General features: G+C 50.3%; 1 protein-coding gene across 1 annotated transcript; it reads right to left on the bottom strand.

Moving 5' to 3' along the window:
- Positions 1-5,567: 5,567 nt before the first annotated feature.
- On the bottom strand, positions 5,568-16,784 carry LOC122125535 (serine/threonine-protein phosphatase 2A 65 kDa regulatory subunit A alpha isoform-like). The gene is made up of 11 exons (XM_042700065.1): positions 16,755-16,784; positions 16,057-16,114; positions 15,899-15,969; positions 15,558-15,694; positions 15,183-15,354; positions 15,023-15,083; positions 13,612-13,766; positions 13,109-13,251; positions 12,522-12,598; positions 8,040-8,230; positions 5,568-5,621 (listed from the first exon to the last, which is right to left on the bottom strand). The coding sequence occupies exons 1-11, from the start codon at positions 16,782-16,784 to the stop codon at positions 5,568-5,570; spliced, it is 1,149 nt and encodes a 382-aa protein (XP_042555999.1).
- Between the last annotated feature and the right edge of the window lie 455 nt (positions 16,785-17,239).

Raw genomic sequence — 17,239 nt, 5'->3', positions numbered from 1 at the left:
CTCCTCTTAAGTAGTTAATTTTGCCTAGATTTGAAATTATTTTCATAAAAATTCAATGAAGCCACAAACAAAAGTACTGTAACGTTTGGAATCTACCCAAGTTTTAAAGGGGGAGAGAAGGAGGGTAGGTGAAGGGATGGTGAGAAGGAAAGGGAGAGAGAGAGAAGGAGAGAGAAGCAGCAATTCCATAAATGAGAACGGAACTCAATCCCTTACTTTCTTTTGCTTCTCATGTCAGTTGTTTGGAAAACACTAGAAGCAGACATGAGGTTTTCTATATATTGTCCAAAAACGTGGTCTTCTGATTTTAGCCTCAGGGTTTCTTCATTAACTGCATCTACTCTTGCTGAGAGATCTTCAAGTGTGTGTTGGAGTTCCAACACTTGATTAATGTTGTGCTTTTTCCTCTCATTTTTGTACTTTTTTTAATGCAGATTTCATTGGATGGGGAAGACTGTGTCAAAGTATGATCAAGCAGAAAGGGTGTGACAGGGTGCAGACAGGGTCAGGCTGGGGGCCTAGCAGCACCTCCACCTGCACCCTGTGGCACTTCTGTTGGCACATTGGGCTGGACCCATCTCGTAACGGGTGTTGGGATGTACCATCTGACACTGATCAGGGTTCTACTGCCATGGCTCTGAGATGGAAACGCTGGGCGCAGTAGTTACCATGGCCCTCTTCTGAAACAAAGCTCTGGTCCTATGGCCTGCATTCCGGAGGGAGTTAATGAGCAAGAAACTGTGCACCCAGACCCACCTGTACAGTCTTGGGTTTCTGTTCACCCATGGTGCTGCCCACAACATGGCTGAGGTTGCCCCTCTGTTGTCATTGTTAGTTTGAGAAAAGATCTTCCTATGTACCTCAGGCTGGTTTTGAAGTCACGATTCTTCCACATCACTCTGCTGAATACTGGGATTACAGGTGTGCATCAGCCTACATGACTTTTGCTTTTGTAGTAATAGTATCCTATTGTTTGTTCTCTCATCATCACCGTAAGTCACGTCTTGAGTTTAAATGCCTGCTCTGCCAACCATCCTCTTAGCTCTGTCAGCTGGCAAGAGGTTCTGCCTTGTGCTGAGCCTCACAGGATTGACGCTGTGAGCCAGCTTCATGCCTTGTATGATTGCTTTGAGGGTTCAGTGAGGTCTCAGGTGTGTGTGCCTTGTCTAGGGCCGTGCCCAGAGCATGCTATGCAGCCGCAGCTACTAAGTGGAGTATGTGGTGTAGTAGCCAGTGGTGAGAAGCATGTGTGATCTTACGTGAACTCAGAAAGTGCGCTGTTTCTACTGAACTGTGAGATCCAGGTCAGAGGATTGCATGGAGGGTGTGCTGAGCGTCTGCTCCCAGCACTGTGGAGCTCCCTTGAGTCTGGGATTACTGACATTCTCCCTTCTTATTCTCTCCTCAGCTTCGCCTCAACAGTATCAAGAAGCTTTCCACCATCACCTTGGCCTTTGGAGTGGAAAAGACCAGAAGTGAACTCCTCCCCTTAATTACAGGTGGGGACTCTTGGGGCACAGTGCAGTTGCGGTGCCTCGAGATGGCTTCTGCTTAATAAGAGAAGCCCACGGCAGGGGCCTTGGATAATGGGGTAAGAGGGTGAGGTGCAGGTAGACAAGCTTTATGTACTGCAGGACTGTGTTGAGGGGAAGGCTGAGGAAGAAGATGGAGGCAGGATGTCCTCTCGGAAGTCTGCTGGAAGACAGCTGCAGACCCGGAGTGAGGCCCCCAGCCTGAGACCTGCCTTGGGCTCTGCAAGGTGGAAACAGTCATGTGACTCATACTAGAGACATGGAGAGCATTCAGTCCATTCAACACATAAGTGTCGGCTGTGAGGACAGTCTCATCAGACAATGTTCTGCTTGCCTGGATGGAAAGAACTGGGGCAGTGGATGGCGGGAATGTGGGAGCTTCAGACCAAGAGCTGCCAGGGAATCCAGACACTTGGGGTCAGAGTCCCAAGTGGCTTTCGGTTCCTTCTTCTCTGTACTTGCTGCCTGGGAGCTTCTCCAGTTGCATGTGGCAGGAGCCGTCTATGGGAAAACGTGGTGCTGTCCACACAGAAAAGCAGAAGCCTTGGCCTCACGCCTACAGAACATGCAGGATTGGTTTTGTGAGTGATTACTGCAGCATGATTGTGGACTAGAGCAAAATGCCAGGCTGGCATCTTAAAGGACAGCAGTGTAGTGTCGCTGTTCTGTAGGTGGTGCTCTGAGCCTGGGTGCTTCTCTTCCTGTGGTGAGTCCTAGGTCAGAAAGGAAGAATCCCTGAGATTGCCGGTGCCCCAGCCTCCCCTGCCCAGCCCTGAGGCCTGAGACTTTGGCTGGGCTTGGCGCTGTCTTCGGGTGGAAGCCGGGCAAGGGGCCGGTGGTTGGGGGCAGGCTGGGGGAGGGACAGCCTGCAAAGCCTCCAGGAGGCAGTAGCTGAACCGAGTCTGAACCGATAGAAAAGGATTTTTGGCAGAGAACAGTGCTGAGAGTGTAAGCTGTACCTGAGCAGGAAATCTGCATGCCACTGTGTTGCACAGGATGGGACTCAGTCTCCCCTCCCTGAGGGGTGTAGAGTGGCCCTGTCACACAGTGCTCCCCCACCCACCTCCAGCCCATATCTTTTTCTCTGTGCTGGCCATATGGGAAAACTCTGGGTAGTGACAGCTAGCTTGTGCATCTTGGGGCCGGGATCCCAGGGTGCAGGGACCCCAGGAAACTGGAAGTGGCACTAAGCTTCAAGTAGTAGAGCACTAGCCATGAGTAAAAGAGCTCAGGGACAGCACCCAGGCTCTGAGTTCAAGCTCCACTACTGATTTCCCGCTGCCAATCTCCCCCCCAAAAAGTCATTATAACAAGGATCCATCTGCTTTAAAGGTTTCTCCGCCAAAGCACTATCAGCTGTAAGAAGTGAGTAGTTGGGATTTTAATGAAGTAGAAACAATGGGAAGGTAGATACAGTCTGGCAGGGACTTGACTAGGCAAGGTGTGTGCAATGTGCAATAGTGGCTACCATCATGCCTGGACTCGGGTGTGACCCAGGAACAAAGTCAGATGGTGCCTGTCCTAGGCATCAGTCAATGGTTACTCCCAGATCTAACCAGGCATGAGGGCTTCCCCCCATAATTCCCCAGGACAGGACTTTCTTAGCCCTTCAGAATTCCACTGTTTTACTCCCAATGGCCGCACTTCTCCAGGCTGGTTCTTTTGCGAGGATGGCAACCACAGTGTGGCATGCTCTACCAGCAGGAGGTACACAAGGGGTGGGGCCTGGAGCCCCCAAGCTAAGCATGCAGGGTGTGGGGGGGAGCTGACCTCCCAGCTGGTTCATGAGCTGAGTCTCACCTTTGTGTCACAACCCATTTTTCCTGGAAGGCTTTGTTAGGAGCTTCAAGTCATCCCCACAAGTGAGAGGTGAGCATGCCTCCTTCATATTGAGCATAGTCACGAGATGCTGCTGTGAATGAATCCAAGTCAGGAGCTGGCTGTGAGCTCTTGCTGGCAGGTGTGCGGCGGGGGAACAAGAGTCGGGGGGTCCGGCCACAGTGTGGCAAAGACATAGGGGACAGGAAAGGGATTCGTACAAGATGGTGGCACAGAACTGAGGGTGCTAGGAGAAAAGGAGGAGACAGAGATGGAGAAATGCCACGCCTAATCCGGTGGAGTCTGCTTAGCATGGGAAACCTGCTTTCAGATCTGAGAATGGGGCTTCAAAGAGGCCTACTTCCTGGAAAAGGCTGTCAAACCCCTGGGAAAGATGTGTTTCTATTCCTGTTTTTCTTTTCTTCACTGTATAGGAGTGCCTATTAATCTTATACTGTTTCTGCTGCTTGTTCTACTTACTCATGCTCAACGTTCCCTTATTCAAGGCTCTTTCTTGGAAGTGTTGACGACTCCAACATCTGATGAGTGTCCTGAGAATATGACTAACTCACCAGAGTTAAGTGCTACCCTGAAAGCCCCTCTTATGGAGGCTAGTAGACAAGTCATAAGTAAATATAAAAGTATTGGGGGTTTCATGACGTCACTTCAGCAGAAGGAATTGTTTGTAAGAGATTTACAAGAAGCTGTAGGCACAGCTAGAGCAGAAAGAGTGTATGGCTATTGGAGACTTCCGTTTAATCCTAAAGCATATACAATAGACTCATATAGATATCCTGTAGATAAGAAAGCTGTAGAGGGCTATTTAGACCAAAAGCTAAATAACATTCCTAAAAAGTTGGTAGATGGAATGTGGCAATGGCATATCAGAGGAAAATGGTGGGATCCTCCATTATCTAGAGGACCCTAAAGACTTCCCCCAGATGCATAGCCTTTAACAGGTGTGTATGATAAGGATCGCAACCGTTGGGAAAACTACTTAGGAGAAAGAACTTCCTATTACTCTCTTTCATTTACTGAGAGACTTGCTAGATCTAGGCCTCCTTGGTGCTTACTATCAAAGAAGGAACAAGAAAGATCTTATGAGACAGTTAAGGCCTCTATGGAGAAGAGTAAACGATTATGTGAAAGGGTTACAGAAAAGACACTATGAGCTTAAATTTGATATATGGCCAGATTTAACTAAGTATACTGAATATCTTGATTTTGGGCCACAAATTGGGGACCCTCTAAAGAATGGCAAAGAAGCACAATTGCTCAGAAAAGATTTGAAACTTATAAAGTATAAAACTAAACAAAAGTAACTATGAAGTACTAGACTTCATGCCTTTCTGTTCAGCAGCTTGCCCATATGCTCTGGTTAGTGGTTAATAGGTGATAAACATCGAAACCAATTGTATTTCTTAAAAATAGAGGTAAAGCCTGGAACAAGTGCCTATCGTCATACCTCGTCATCCAAAAAACAAGATCAGGCGACCAGCTGGTGACCACCCAAGAATGAAGTCTTGCAGCAACATTGTGTAAAATTTTGCCCTTTCTCATGGAGACTTTTGCTATAAAAGCTTGTTATCCTCTGAAATAAATCGCACTCAGCATTCACCCCTCTTGTGTGTGAGTTGTCTGTTTGCCATCTCCCCACCTATTCCAGTTACCTCCACTAGGTGTCCTCCGTCGTCCCAACAAAGCCTCTTGTGTGTGAGTTGTCTGTTTGCCATCTCCCCACCTATTCCAGTTACCTCCACTAGGTGTCCTCCGTCATCCCGACAGAGCCGGTCCGCAGCAGAGAAAAACCTCCTAAATGTGGGAACTCTCCAGAAGTAATGAGTCCAGACAGGGCTGCATGTCAGCATGACGATGGGTGTCTGTGCATCCAGTGTACTGCAGGGGTGCATGGGGTGCAGAGCCTAACCTTGAGCTGAATAGCTGAGGGACAGCACCTAGGCCCAGAGTTCAAGCCCCAAGGTCAACCAAAAAATAAAAGAGGAAAAGCGTGTGGCGCTTGCGGAGCGCTGTGGGGGAGGGGTAGTGCAGGGCTTGGGTTGTCTTGGATTTGGATCATGCTCAAGACAGAGTGTGAGGTGGGTGGAGGGTGGGGTGCTGCTGGGGATCGGGTGCTGAGAGGGGGTGGGTTGGGGGCAGGGAATGCCTGTGTCCCCTCACAAGGCAGGGAGCTGGTGGAGGACGCGCGCTACCCCTAGGTCAGGAGGCTAAGTCCACATCCACACTCTCCAAGGTGACACAGACGGGGAGGACCTATGGGGACGGGAACACCAGGGGTCAGGAGAGGACCAGGTGTGTGTGAGGTTAATGATGACACCAGACAGCTCCCCATGGAGCCCAGAGCATGCATGTGCTGGGTGGAATGACTTTGGGCTGGATTAAGGGCATGGGGCATGGAGGGAATCTAGCTAAAGCGAGTGTGGGGGGAGGGAGTGCAGGGACGGGACCTGTGGTTCAAGCCTTTCTGTGGTGGGGTGGCTGTAGGAACTTCAGGATCAGGAGGAGGCACCTGGCTCAGAGCCCAGAGTCCACACAGCACCCGGCATAGTCCCTGGATGGCTCCTGGAGGCAGGCCTGCCATCTGCTTGCTTCCCTTTTCTGTGCCGGTCCCAGGACTTGAACTCAGGGCCTGGGTCCTATCCCTGAGCTTTGTGCTCAGGGTTGTTGACTGTCCCCGGGAAATCAGTGCTACTTCTGGCTTGCTGTCACCCTGCAATTCATTCCTGAGAACAGAAGGGTGGAGGTGGAGAGCCCTGGACAGGAGGCCCCTCCTCATATTCAGCACAGCAACCCTGACCTGCACCCAAGAGGCTGTGGTAAAGTGACCTCATAACAAGAGACATGAGGAGCACTGCAGGAAATGTCACAATAGCCAAGCAAGGGACTTTCTCAAGGAGACTTCGTGTTTTAAAAACAACTTTATATTTAAAAGGTGCTTTTCAAAAGTACACTTGATGTCCTTGTTGAATTAGCAAAGAGTCTAGAGATATGTAACATAGACTGCCAAGGAAAAGAAAGAGTTGTGAAAATAAATTATGTGTAAGAAATAAGCATGGACAAGACGAAGGGAGTAACTGTCAGGAAGGAGCCTTAATATTTGTGGTCAGTGGTACACCAGCAGGACTCCCTTTTTTTCTTCCTTCCTTCCTTTCTTCCTTCCTTCCTTCCTCCCTCCTTCCCTCCTTCCTCCTTCCTTGCTTCCTTCCTCCTTCCTTGCTTCCTTGCTTGCTTGCTTGCTTCATTCCTTCCTTCCTTCCTTCCTTCCTTCCTTCCTTCCTTCCTTCCTTCCTTCCTTCCTTCCTTCCTTCCTTCCTTCTTTGCTGGCTTGCCCTCTCTCTTCTCTGTCTGTCTCTGTCTGTGTGTCTGTGTCCCTCATTCTCACTTTCCTTCTTTGTGCCAGGCCTGGGGCTTAAAATCTGGGCCTCCATTCTGTCCCTGGGAAGATTTTGCTCAAAGCTAATGCTCTACCACTTCAGCCACAGCACCACCTCCATGTTTGTTTGTTTGTTTAGTGGTTTATTGGAGATGAGAGTCTCAGAGAGTTTTCTGCCTAGACTGGCTTTGAAATGTGATCCTTAGATCTCGCCTCCTCATGAACTCAGAATACAAACATCAACCACCGCACCCAGCTGCTATTTTCTTTTCTTTATTTTTTTTTTTATTGTGAGAATACCCTACAGAGGAGTTACAATTATATGGGCAAGATAACGAGTATGTTTCCTATCAAGCATTGTTGCCTCCTCTTTGTTTCCCCTTCCCATCCCTTCCCATACTCCCGCCCTCCCCCAACCCGATTCTCCCCCACACCAAAGTTGTAAAGTTCATTTTTCCACATAACAACTGTACATCTCATTGTTGCAATGGGTCCACCTGTATCCCTAGTTAAAAGATTTGTTTTTTCCCTCCCCCTCCACAAATTATACCAACATCAAATACAGTGAAACATGGGTTATACCATGGAGGAAGGACATACAAAGCAACATAGAAATCATCTTATAAATATGTTAGAAACAATTGCCAGCTGATATTTTCTTTCCAACTATTTTCTTCTCCAGAACAGAAAGGGCTTTAAGAATTATTTGCTTCATTGCATAGGGAACTATTATGAAAGAAAGAAAAAAAATCAAAAGACTCAAAATGTAATTAGGAAAACCTGTTAAGCGAGTTTAACCAGTATATCTTGAATTTGACATGACTACCAATTAATGGGGCAGATTCTCGGGAGGAGCTTGACATGACCTAATAAGCATTATTCAAAATCTCATATTTCCACATTCATATAATTCTGTGGGCCAGCAAAACAGAGACAGATGAACACACACAGAGATATATAGCACACAAATGCACAGGTGTGGACATGTGCTCACACCTCTATCTCTCAGCAGATGACTTTTATCTACGTGTGGAGATTGTTGAATGGCCAAGCAAAGTTAAGCAGAGATGCGAGCTTGGTGGTCCTCAGGGGAGGACCACTTTCTTCTTCTTTGTGCAGGTGAAGAGGAAGCTGCAGGGAATGGAGTGTCCGCTCATGAGCAGGAAAGGGCTGAGGGCTGGGAAACAGCCCATAGCAAATTCCGCTATATGGTGCAGCACAGGGCTGGGGCTGTAAATTACAGATAAGCAAATCTGACAGATGCAGGACATGGTATAAAAGGAGACAAAGGCACTCACCAGGAGGAGGATGCTTATGGTGGCTCTGGACTCCAGAGGGGCTCTGGTGGAGACACTGGTCCTCTGGATGTGTCGCATTCTCTGCTTGTGTCTGTACAGGATGAAGAGCATGGAGGTGCTGGCCCAGAGCATGAGCCCCAGACACAGAACATCAGGCACCGAGAGTATGGCCACGTGCAGCATGTCAGCAACTGGATCATTACACATGGAAGAACAGTATCCATAGGCTTTTAAGCTCGTCATATTGTCATGTGCTTTGGGTCCGATCATGTACATGAGACAAACAATTCTCACAAGGAGGAAGATCCCCCCCAGCTGAGGTACACTGTGGAGACACTGTGCTTGTGGGCTCTCCCCTTCAGCCCTGCCCACCTGGAGTCTCCCTGACTGATGCTGACAGCAAGGAAGATGCTCAGGGAGCAAGTTCTAACAATCGACACCACCCTGCCCACTCAGTGAAGATAGAAGACAATTTTGCACCCCACATCATTTAAGAAAATTCTCCAGCACAAAGCCACCATGGTTTGGGAAACACTCCTACACAGAAGACTTAGGAAGTTGGCCACAATTAAGTGCCTAAGAATCAAGTCTGTGGCTCTCATCCTGTTCCCCATGCAGGAAAGGAATAGATAATGGGAGAGAAGAGACAAATTACCCACAAACCCAACCACAGTCTGGCCTAAGAGGATCACCCCCATAGACACATGGGCATCTCCCATCCTCTCTGTTCCTTGAGTCTCATTTAGAGGCTCTGGCTTGGGAAACTGAGGCCTTCATGGTGCCAAGGGAACTCAACATTCTCCATCCTGCATTCACACCACTGGAAATACTGTCCTACTGTCTCTCATGTATTAGGAAAAATCCAATTCTATTCATCCATTGGGAAGAGGAAGACGGCATGTTCAGGGAAATGGGTGAACCTGGAGAATGGCATTAAGGGAAGGTGAATTAGGTTCTGAGATGAAGGCAGCTACATTTCTCCTCTGTAGAATCAGATCTAAGATTCTAAACAAGCAAGGCCCTAGTGGCTCAAGCCTGTAATCCTAGCTACTCAAGGGCTGAGACCTTGGATGCCCAATTCAAAGCCAGACCAGAGAAGTAAAGTCTGTGAGACTCTTCTCTCCAGTTAAGCACCAGCAAGCCAGAAGTAGACCTGTGCTCAAAGTGGTAGAGGCCTAGCCATGAGCAAAAAGGGCTCAAGGAACATGGGCAAGCCCCAAGTTCAAGCTCTCTGACTGACTAAAGAAAGAAACTTGAAACATGCGTGACACATTCCTGGGGTCACATGCACTTATACCTCAATACACTGGCTGGGGGAGTGGGTCCCAGGTGTCACCGTTTCCTCAACACGGAGCCCACATTTCACAGAAGAAATACCAGGAAGATGAACCAGGTCTGCAGTGGGGATGGTGCGGTTGAAGGAGGAGGTGGATGACAGAGAACGAGAGGGGCAATTTTAGGTTCAAATGCCATTCTAGAGTCACTGATGTGAACACATCTTCCCCAGCCCCTGGACAATCAGGATTCCTCCTCACTTGTCATAAACCAGGACAGACTCTGTGAGGAAGAGGAAGTGAGGAACCCACAGGGCTTGGGGGTGGGGGGGCCTAGAACCCCAGTTCTTTTCACTGTCCTAGCCCATTCCTATCCTTCCCTGTTTCTTTGTCATGCATCCGGTTTCAATCCAGAATCCCTGCTCCTAAGGTGATTCCTTACCCAGAGTGTGGAACCTGGGGTCTCTCCTGCAGGCCGCACCTCTCCAGTGGCAGTGAACACAAGTGCTCGCCTCTTCTCTCAGGATGTGCGTGGCAGGGCGGGTCATTTCTGAGATGCGCATGGGCACTTCAGAGCTGCAGAGGGCTCCTTAGATAGTTGTCCAGGAGGTCGGCAGCCAAGGTCATCTCCCGCGGGAGCGGTGATTTTCCCTTCACCTGGGGTGGCAGACCAAGTTCTCAGTAAACATTTTCTTTTCCCCCATGTGACAATTATCAAGACACTTTTCACTTTCATGTGGGTGCTTCTCCAGGGGGCAGGGGAGTGGTGCAGTCACTTACCTCTCCTGGATCCCAGTAGGCCGGCAGGAGACACTGAGACCCAACTTGAGATGACTGTCTGTAAACAACTTCAGCGGTGTGTAAGCCATGTGTCCTCAAAGTTTCTTACCCAAAGTGTCCCTTCTCTTTTTTTCCAGTTCTAAGACTTGAACTCTGGGCCTGGGCACTGTACCTCAGCTCTTTAGCTCAAGGATAGTAGTCTTCCAGATGATACACAGCTCCACTTCTGGCTTTTTTTTCCTGCTTATGTGGTGCTGAGGAATTGAACCTAGGGCCTCAAGCATGCAAGGCAAGTGCTCTACCACTGAGTCACCTTCCCAGACCTTATGATTGTATTTCTATCCACTGTTCTGGATTTGCTTTCATATTGTGCTTCATCATTGATTGCATTTGAGACAACTGTTTTCATGCCAGGCCCAAATAGCTGTAAATTCCTGAGAAGCTTTTGCTGCATCCCAGAGGTTCCGGAAAGTTGTGCTATGGTTTTGATTCTTGAATTTGTAAACTTGTTCCTTCATTTGATCCTTAAGTCTTATGGCTGACTTTGGGCTCGACAGCCTATCACTTGATGAGAGGGGTCTTAAGCCAACATTCTAACTTGGCCTGGACTTAAGGGTCTATGGCCTCCAGTAGTACTAGCTCATGAAACCGGGGCAGCAGTAGGCATCTGTGCACTGGCTCACTGTCTGTCAGCAGAGGGTGACAGTCTTTATCTCATCAGCCTAACTTGGGTTTGATATCTCCCCTGCTCTCATGGGACAAGCAACTGGGGCTCCCTTTCAGGTCAGTTCCCATTTGCTTGGCATGGTTTTCCACCCTGAACTTTCAGTTTTCAGTCTTGGCTGGTGAAATGTCATCTCTATGCAGTGCTGGTTTATAACTGGGCCAGGCCAGCTCTCCCTCCTGGCTGAGAGGCACAGGGTAGAGCTGGGTCACAGCTTTATAGTTCAGGCAGGTGTATACAGATCCAGAAAATACTGTCTGCTTTATGTTGTATATCAATTCCCCACCACCAAATAGCTCCAAATTTTTCATATGCTATCTATTGCCATCTACTCCTTTCTATCTCATATATTTGTCTGTTCTGCTAAAATAAACAACTTTCCATGAAGAACAAAGCCTGGCACCTGCAGGAAAATGGATGAACCTGTATTTCATCATACATCTTGGGAAGGAAAACAAGCCAGACAAGAAACATAAATATGTTTTTCTCAAGTAGAATCCAGACTTTAAAAGACACAAACCTAGCCAGGTGCCGGAAAACCAGAAGTGAGGCTGTGGCTCAGGTGGTAGAGTGCTCCCTCTCAGCTGATGAGCTGAGGTCCAGCAGCCAGGACCAGAGTTTAATACACATGAGTAACCAAAAACAAAAAAGATATAAAGCCGTAAAGGAGACTCACACTGATGTCCTCGACCACAGGGGCCTTGGGAATGCTTGCCGTACCCAGTGGGAAACCCAGGCTTTGGGACAATGCTATGTGCTCATCAAAATACATGGATGATTTTCCCAGGGCAGGGGTGTGGCTCAGTGAACAGTAAGAGGACTTGAGCAGTAGGAGGATGTGAATAATAGGAGGATGTGAACAGTAGGGCCTCCGCAGGCAGCCCGGGTCCTTGGCCAGCTCTGCCACAGCAGGCAGCATGCCTAGCTGTCAGGACACTCAGTGTGAGCACTTAGGACTAATTGTCCTCACAGAAAAGGGCAGAGACCAAGGCCCCAGGACACTCCCCCCAACCCTCACTAAGACCTGAGGGTCAACTGTTTCTATACCTTTATTTCTTTGTGAAAAGAGGGGGAAAGGAAATAAAATATAAAAAGTACAGTTGACACAAATAAACCACCAGGGAAGGGGGTGGGGGGAGGGAAGGGGAGGGAAGTGGGAGGGAGGTGGGGATGGGGTCCCCATCTCAGCAGCAAGAGGCAGTGACCCGGATACTCGCGTCTCTCCCTACAGGGCAGAGTGGCACCTTCCTCCTGGCTGCTGTCCATCCCATCGCGTGTCCCTCAGCCTTTGGGAGGGGGCAAGGTGCCATCTCCCCAGGGACCTCAGGGAACCTGCATAGGGCCAGGTCTGGGTTCAGGCCATGCACAGGGAGGGCTGTCAGCGACACACTGGCTCCTTGAGGGAGGAGATCAGTGAGGGCTGAGCGGAGGGTGGGCCGGAGGAAGGCACTGGAGGCCCAAGCACTGGCTCTTCTTCCAGCATCAGGCAAGAGACAGAATTGGAGGAACAGGAAAGGGCCGGCTCAGAAGCCCAGCCTGGCCCTCTTGCGCTCCTGCCCAGGCCCCACCACCCTTTCCGCATCCACCTGCCTATCTGGCCCCCAGACCCTGCATGGGCACTGCCACACTCTGGCCCTCCCGGGCCCCTGCCTGGGCACCACCACCCCTCCCACCTGCCACTGCCCGCCCACCCACAGCCCGCACCAGTCAAGGCCTCCAGGGCAAAGTCCTGGTCCTGGGTCAGATTCTCCAGGACTGGCTTGACCTCGCTCTGCAGGGTGCTGGAAGCAGAGGTGAAAGGGCTGCAGCCTGAAGTTGATGGGGCCCACAGCTGGGAACTCAGTTCAGGCCTGGCCACCCCCTTGCATCTCCAGACTGCTAGCCATGCTGAGCCACCCCTCACCTCCCTTCCCTTCACACCTCCTCCCCATTCGGCTCGCCACCTCCACTGCTGACTCTTCAGTCTACAGTGAAGCCGACACTGGCAGGAAGCAGCAGGGAGCAGTGGCAGCTGAACACAGTGGTGCACATCTGGAATCCCAGCCACTGAGGAAGCCCTAGCAATAGCTGGGTGTGGTGGCACCCCTATTCCTAGCAGTGTGAGCAGCATGCACAGACCAGGCAGCCTGGGCCTACACATGCACTCTGTGAAATATAACCAAGGTAAAAAGCACTGGGCGCATGGCTCAAGTGGCAGAATGCTTGCCAAGTGAGGTCAACCCTCTCTATCACTACAAAGGAAGGAACAGTGTAGCTGGAGAGGAGCATAACAACAGCGAGTCCCAGGTCACCTGTTGTGGAGGATGGGCCTGATCTTCTGCAGGGACTTGGCCACATTGAAGCGGACTTTGGCGAAGGGGTCCCCTGCCATTCGAACAACGGTGGGCAACATGTGCTTGGTGGTGATGTCCTGCCTGCACACCTCTGACAGAACCTGGCCAAGCATGGGCACACAATCAGTACAGTCAGTGCCTGACAGCTGGGCCCGGGTGTCGAGGCGGCAAGAACCCTCACCGGCATCCAAAAGGCACACACAATTGACACCACCTCCCCGCAACTACGATTTACAATGAGCTCAACTCTGAACACGCAGCCAACGGTGTGTCTCACACCGGGTCACCCACACCCAGTCCAAGGGTGGCGGAGGCCTGGAGTCCACCCAGCTCTGGATGTGTAGAGCTGGCCCTGGCCCCCGGCCTCTCCACTCCCAAATTTGGTGTCACGACGGGGCTGTGTGTGCCTCTCCCCTGGCAATCTGGCTCCTGGGTGCAGTTGGGGAGTGAGCCACACTCACGTTTATGCAGAAGAGGGTGGTCATGCGATGCAGGTAGTTGGGGTCTCCGGACATGGCCAGCACTTTGGGGATGATGGTGGCATGGGCCCACTCCTTCCTGAACTTCTCCACCAGCTTCTTGAGGTTGCTGGTGGCTGCCTTACAGATGGCATAGACTGCAAGGGGGACAGGAAGGCTGCCACGCCGACTCCAGTGGAGTCTGCTTAGCATGGGAAACCATCTATCAGACCAAGATAGGGGCTTCAGAGACCTATCTCTGAGTTTTGGGACTTCACTGAAGTCTACCTCAGAGAATGGGGCTTTACAGAAACCTATCTCCAAGTTTTGGGACTTCACCGAAGTCTACCTTGGAGAATAGGGCTTCTAAGAGGCCTACTCCTGGAAAAAGGCTGGCAAGCCCCTGGGAAAGATGTGTTTCTGCCTTTCTTTTCCTCACTGTATAAGAGTGCCTATTAATCTTTTACTGTTTCTGCTGCTCATTGTGCTTACTCATTGTCAACGTTCCCTTATTCAAAGCTCTTTCTTAAGAGTGTTGACGACTCCAATATCTGATGAATGTCTCAAAAATATGACTAACTCACCAGAGTTAAGTGCTACCCTGCAACCCCTCTTATGAAGGCTAGTAGACAAGTTATAAGCAAATATAAAAGTATTGGGGGTTTCACAAAGTCACTCCAGCAGAAGGAATTGTAAGAAATTTACAAGAAGCTGTAGGCGCGGCTAGAACAGAAGGAATGTATGGCAATTGCTGAGATAACTACTTAGGAGGAAGAACTTCCTGGTACTCTCATTTACTGAGACTTGCTAGATCTAGGCCTCCGTGACCTTACTATTAAAGAAGGAACAGGAAAAATCTTATGGGATAATTAAGGCCTCTATAGAAATAAGGTAATGGTTAGTTGGTGACAAACGTCGAAACTCATTATATTTCTTAGAGATAAGCCGGAAACAAGTGCCTTTCAGGCGACCAGCTGGTGACCACCTAAGAATGAAGCCCTGCAGCAAGATTGTGTAAACTTTTGCCCTTTCAGGCGACCAGCTGGTGACCATCCAAGAACGAAGCCTTGCAGCAAGATTGTGTAACCTTTTGCCCCTTTCTTATGAAGACTTCTGTTATAAAAGTTTGTTATCCTCTGCATTAAATCGCACTCAGCACTCAGCACTCAGCATCCACTCCTAATGTGTGTGAGTTGTCTGTTTGCCATCTCCCCATCCTATTCCAGGTTCCTCCCCTAGGTATCCTCCGTCGTCCCGACAGAACCCGGTCCGTGGCAGAAGGCCATGGGGGAGTGTTAGAGTGGGTCAGGGCTCAGCACCAGCATCCCTCAAGGTTCCAACAGCAGGGGGCTACACAGACAGAACAGTGGCGTGCCCCGCCCACTGGCTGCCAGCTCCTTATGGCAGGACTCACCATGGTCCACCAGCCATGCTATGCACAATGAGTTGAGTTTCTCATCAAAGAATTCCACTCCCTGCCAGAGGAGAGAGGTGGTGAGGGCTCAGAGGGTGAAGGAGGATAGCCAGCCTCCTCTCCCCTCCCTGCCCTACCCGGCATGCCCTGGATCACGCACCAGCTGCCTAGCCACCAGGGACATGTACTCAATGATGGCCAAACGCACCCGCCACTTGGCGTCCTGGGCTAGCTCCACGATGGCTGGCAGAAGCGACTGGGACAGCTGCCGGATGGCGAAAATCTCCTTCACATAGTCCAGGTTGGAGATGATGTTCAGCCGCACCTCAAGGGACTGCAGAGGATGGGGATCCAGTGATGCCTGGCCCAAGGCGGCCCTGAATGGGGGGAGGGGTGTGCCACCCCACAGCAACACCCTACAGACCTGCCATCTCCCCAAGGTCACTGCCCCAGCCCCAAACTGGCCCTGGGGATACCTGCTGGACTCCGCAATGGCAATCGATCACCTGGGTGGGGGACTCGGGGAGGGAATACTCACCTGTCCCTCAGCTGGGCCAGGAAGAGTGGCAGGAGGTGATCAATGGTGTTGTCTTTGCCCAGAAGGGGAGAAAGGCCGATGATGACAGAGGCCAGGGCAGACTTCATGTGCTGGTTGGCATCTGACACCAGTTCCTGGGAGGGAGAGGGGAGGGAGGCCCAGGGGGACCTGCCTCAGCCTCCTCTGCACATGATTGGCAGGGGGGTTGGGGGCGGGCTGCAGGGGTCCTGTCTCCATCTCCTTGGCTGAAGACTATGACCCAGGTGCCTGGGGCATTTCCACAGCCTGTTCTGGGCCCTCTTTAATGCCCAGCTGACTCCCTCCTCCAATCCGGTTACCTTGATGCACAGCAAGATCTGGGTCATGATGACTTTCTCACGACAATCTGCAGAGAGGTTCTCGAAGAACGCTGCAGGCCAGGGCGGGGGATGAGATGGTGCCAGCTACACCTCCACCCTGAGCCCCCCCTCCTCAAGCATGGGTCACGGGCACCCACCTTTCACCTTGTGGGAGTCCGCGGCCCTCACCTTGGCCTCGCAGTCCTTTATCAGCTTCTAGAAAGCAGGCACCAGGTCTGTCCTGGTGATCTCAAGCCCCACTGCTTTCTGGAGCTGTCAACCTGGAACCAGGGAGAGGCAGGATGTGTGGAGCGAAAGGGGGTCTGGCAGCCTCTCTCAGTTATTGAGGACAAAATCCAGGCAGAAGTGGTGCAGAGGTGTGGAGACTAGGCAGGCTGCTCTCCCCAGAGCCAGGCCACGTCCCCAGCAGCGTGTGCCAAAACCAAAGACCTTAGTTCACACTGTCCCAAGTGGGGCTTTCTGTGACCGGATCCACAAACATGCCAGCGATGCAGACTCTCCCGCTTTTACATTTACACTAAAATATAGTGGGCTGAGTCACTAAATGGGCAGGGGAGCTACTGAGAGACTTCTCAGAAGAGAGAAGAATGGCAAAGAAACACAGGAGGATATGCTCATCATTCCTGGGCTTGAAGGAAGTACAAATCACAACAACCCTGAGATTCCATCTTAATCCAGTTAGATTGGCCAGCATTGTGAATTCGAACAAATGCTGGCAGGGATGTGGAGAAAAGGAGCCCTACTGTGCAGCTGGTGGCAATGTGAACTAGTAGAGCCACTCAGCACAGCAGTCTGCAGGTTCCTCCAAATACTAAACACAGACATTCCCTCCCACCCATTCCTGGGCATCTACGCTGAACGTCATGACAAGGACACCTGCACACCCATGTTCACTGCCACAGTACTCACAATAGCCAAGATATGGAAACAGCCCAGATGCCCCACAGTAGATGAGTGGACCCACAATGTGGCCAATGGAACTTTACACAGCCATTAGAAAGAATAAGATAATGTCACTTGCAGGGAAATGGATGGAACTAGAACAAATCATGTGAAGTGAGGTAAGTCAAGATTGGAGATTAACAGTGCACATTCTCTGATATAAGGAAGTTAGATCTAAAATGCACTGGGATATGACAAATGCCACAGGATTCCAGAGACTCACACACAGTGAGACCAAAGGAGAATAGTCTTAGGAGAGAATCACAAAGGCCCAATGCCTAAGCGTCTCTTCATATTCATATAAAATATTACACATATGGAAACAAATCCCAAGATGTGGAAACAAAATACATATATATATTTTGGTTTTAGCTTTTG

The sequence above is a fragment of the Dipodomys spectabilis genome, unplaced genomic scaffold (assembly GCF_019054845.1).
Source record: "Dipodomys spectabilis isolate Male_0828 unplaced genomic scaffold, ASM1905484v1 ptg000266l, whole genome shotgun sequence".
Taxonomy (NCBI): Eukaryota; Metazoa; Chordata; class Mammalia; order Rodentia; family Heteromyidae; genus Dipodomys; species Dipodomys spectabilis.
This window is presented reverse-complemented; position numbering and strand designations above follow the sequence as displayed.

Coding starts and splice junctions, on each gene's coding strand:
- LOC122125535 (XM_042700065.1), bottom strand. CDS start 16,784: ATGACGTTCAGCGTAGATGCCCAGGAATGG. Junction 15,084..15,182: donor CCCTGGTGGCTAGGCAGCTG/GTGCGTGATCCA, acceptor CTCCTCTGGCAG/GGAGTGGAATTCTTTGATGA. Junction 5,622..8,039: donor CCATAAGCATCCTCCTCCTG/GTGAGTGCCTTT, acceptor CCGTCCCCATAG/GTCCTCCCCGTCTGTGTCAC.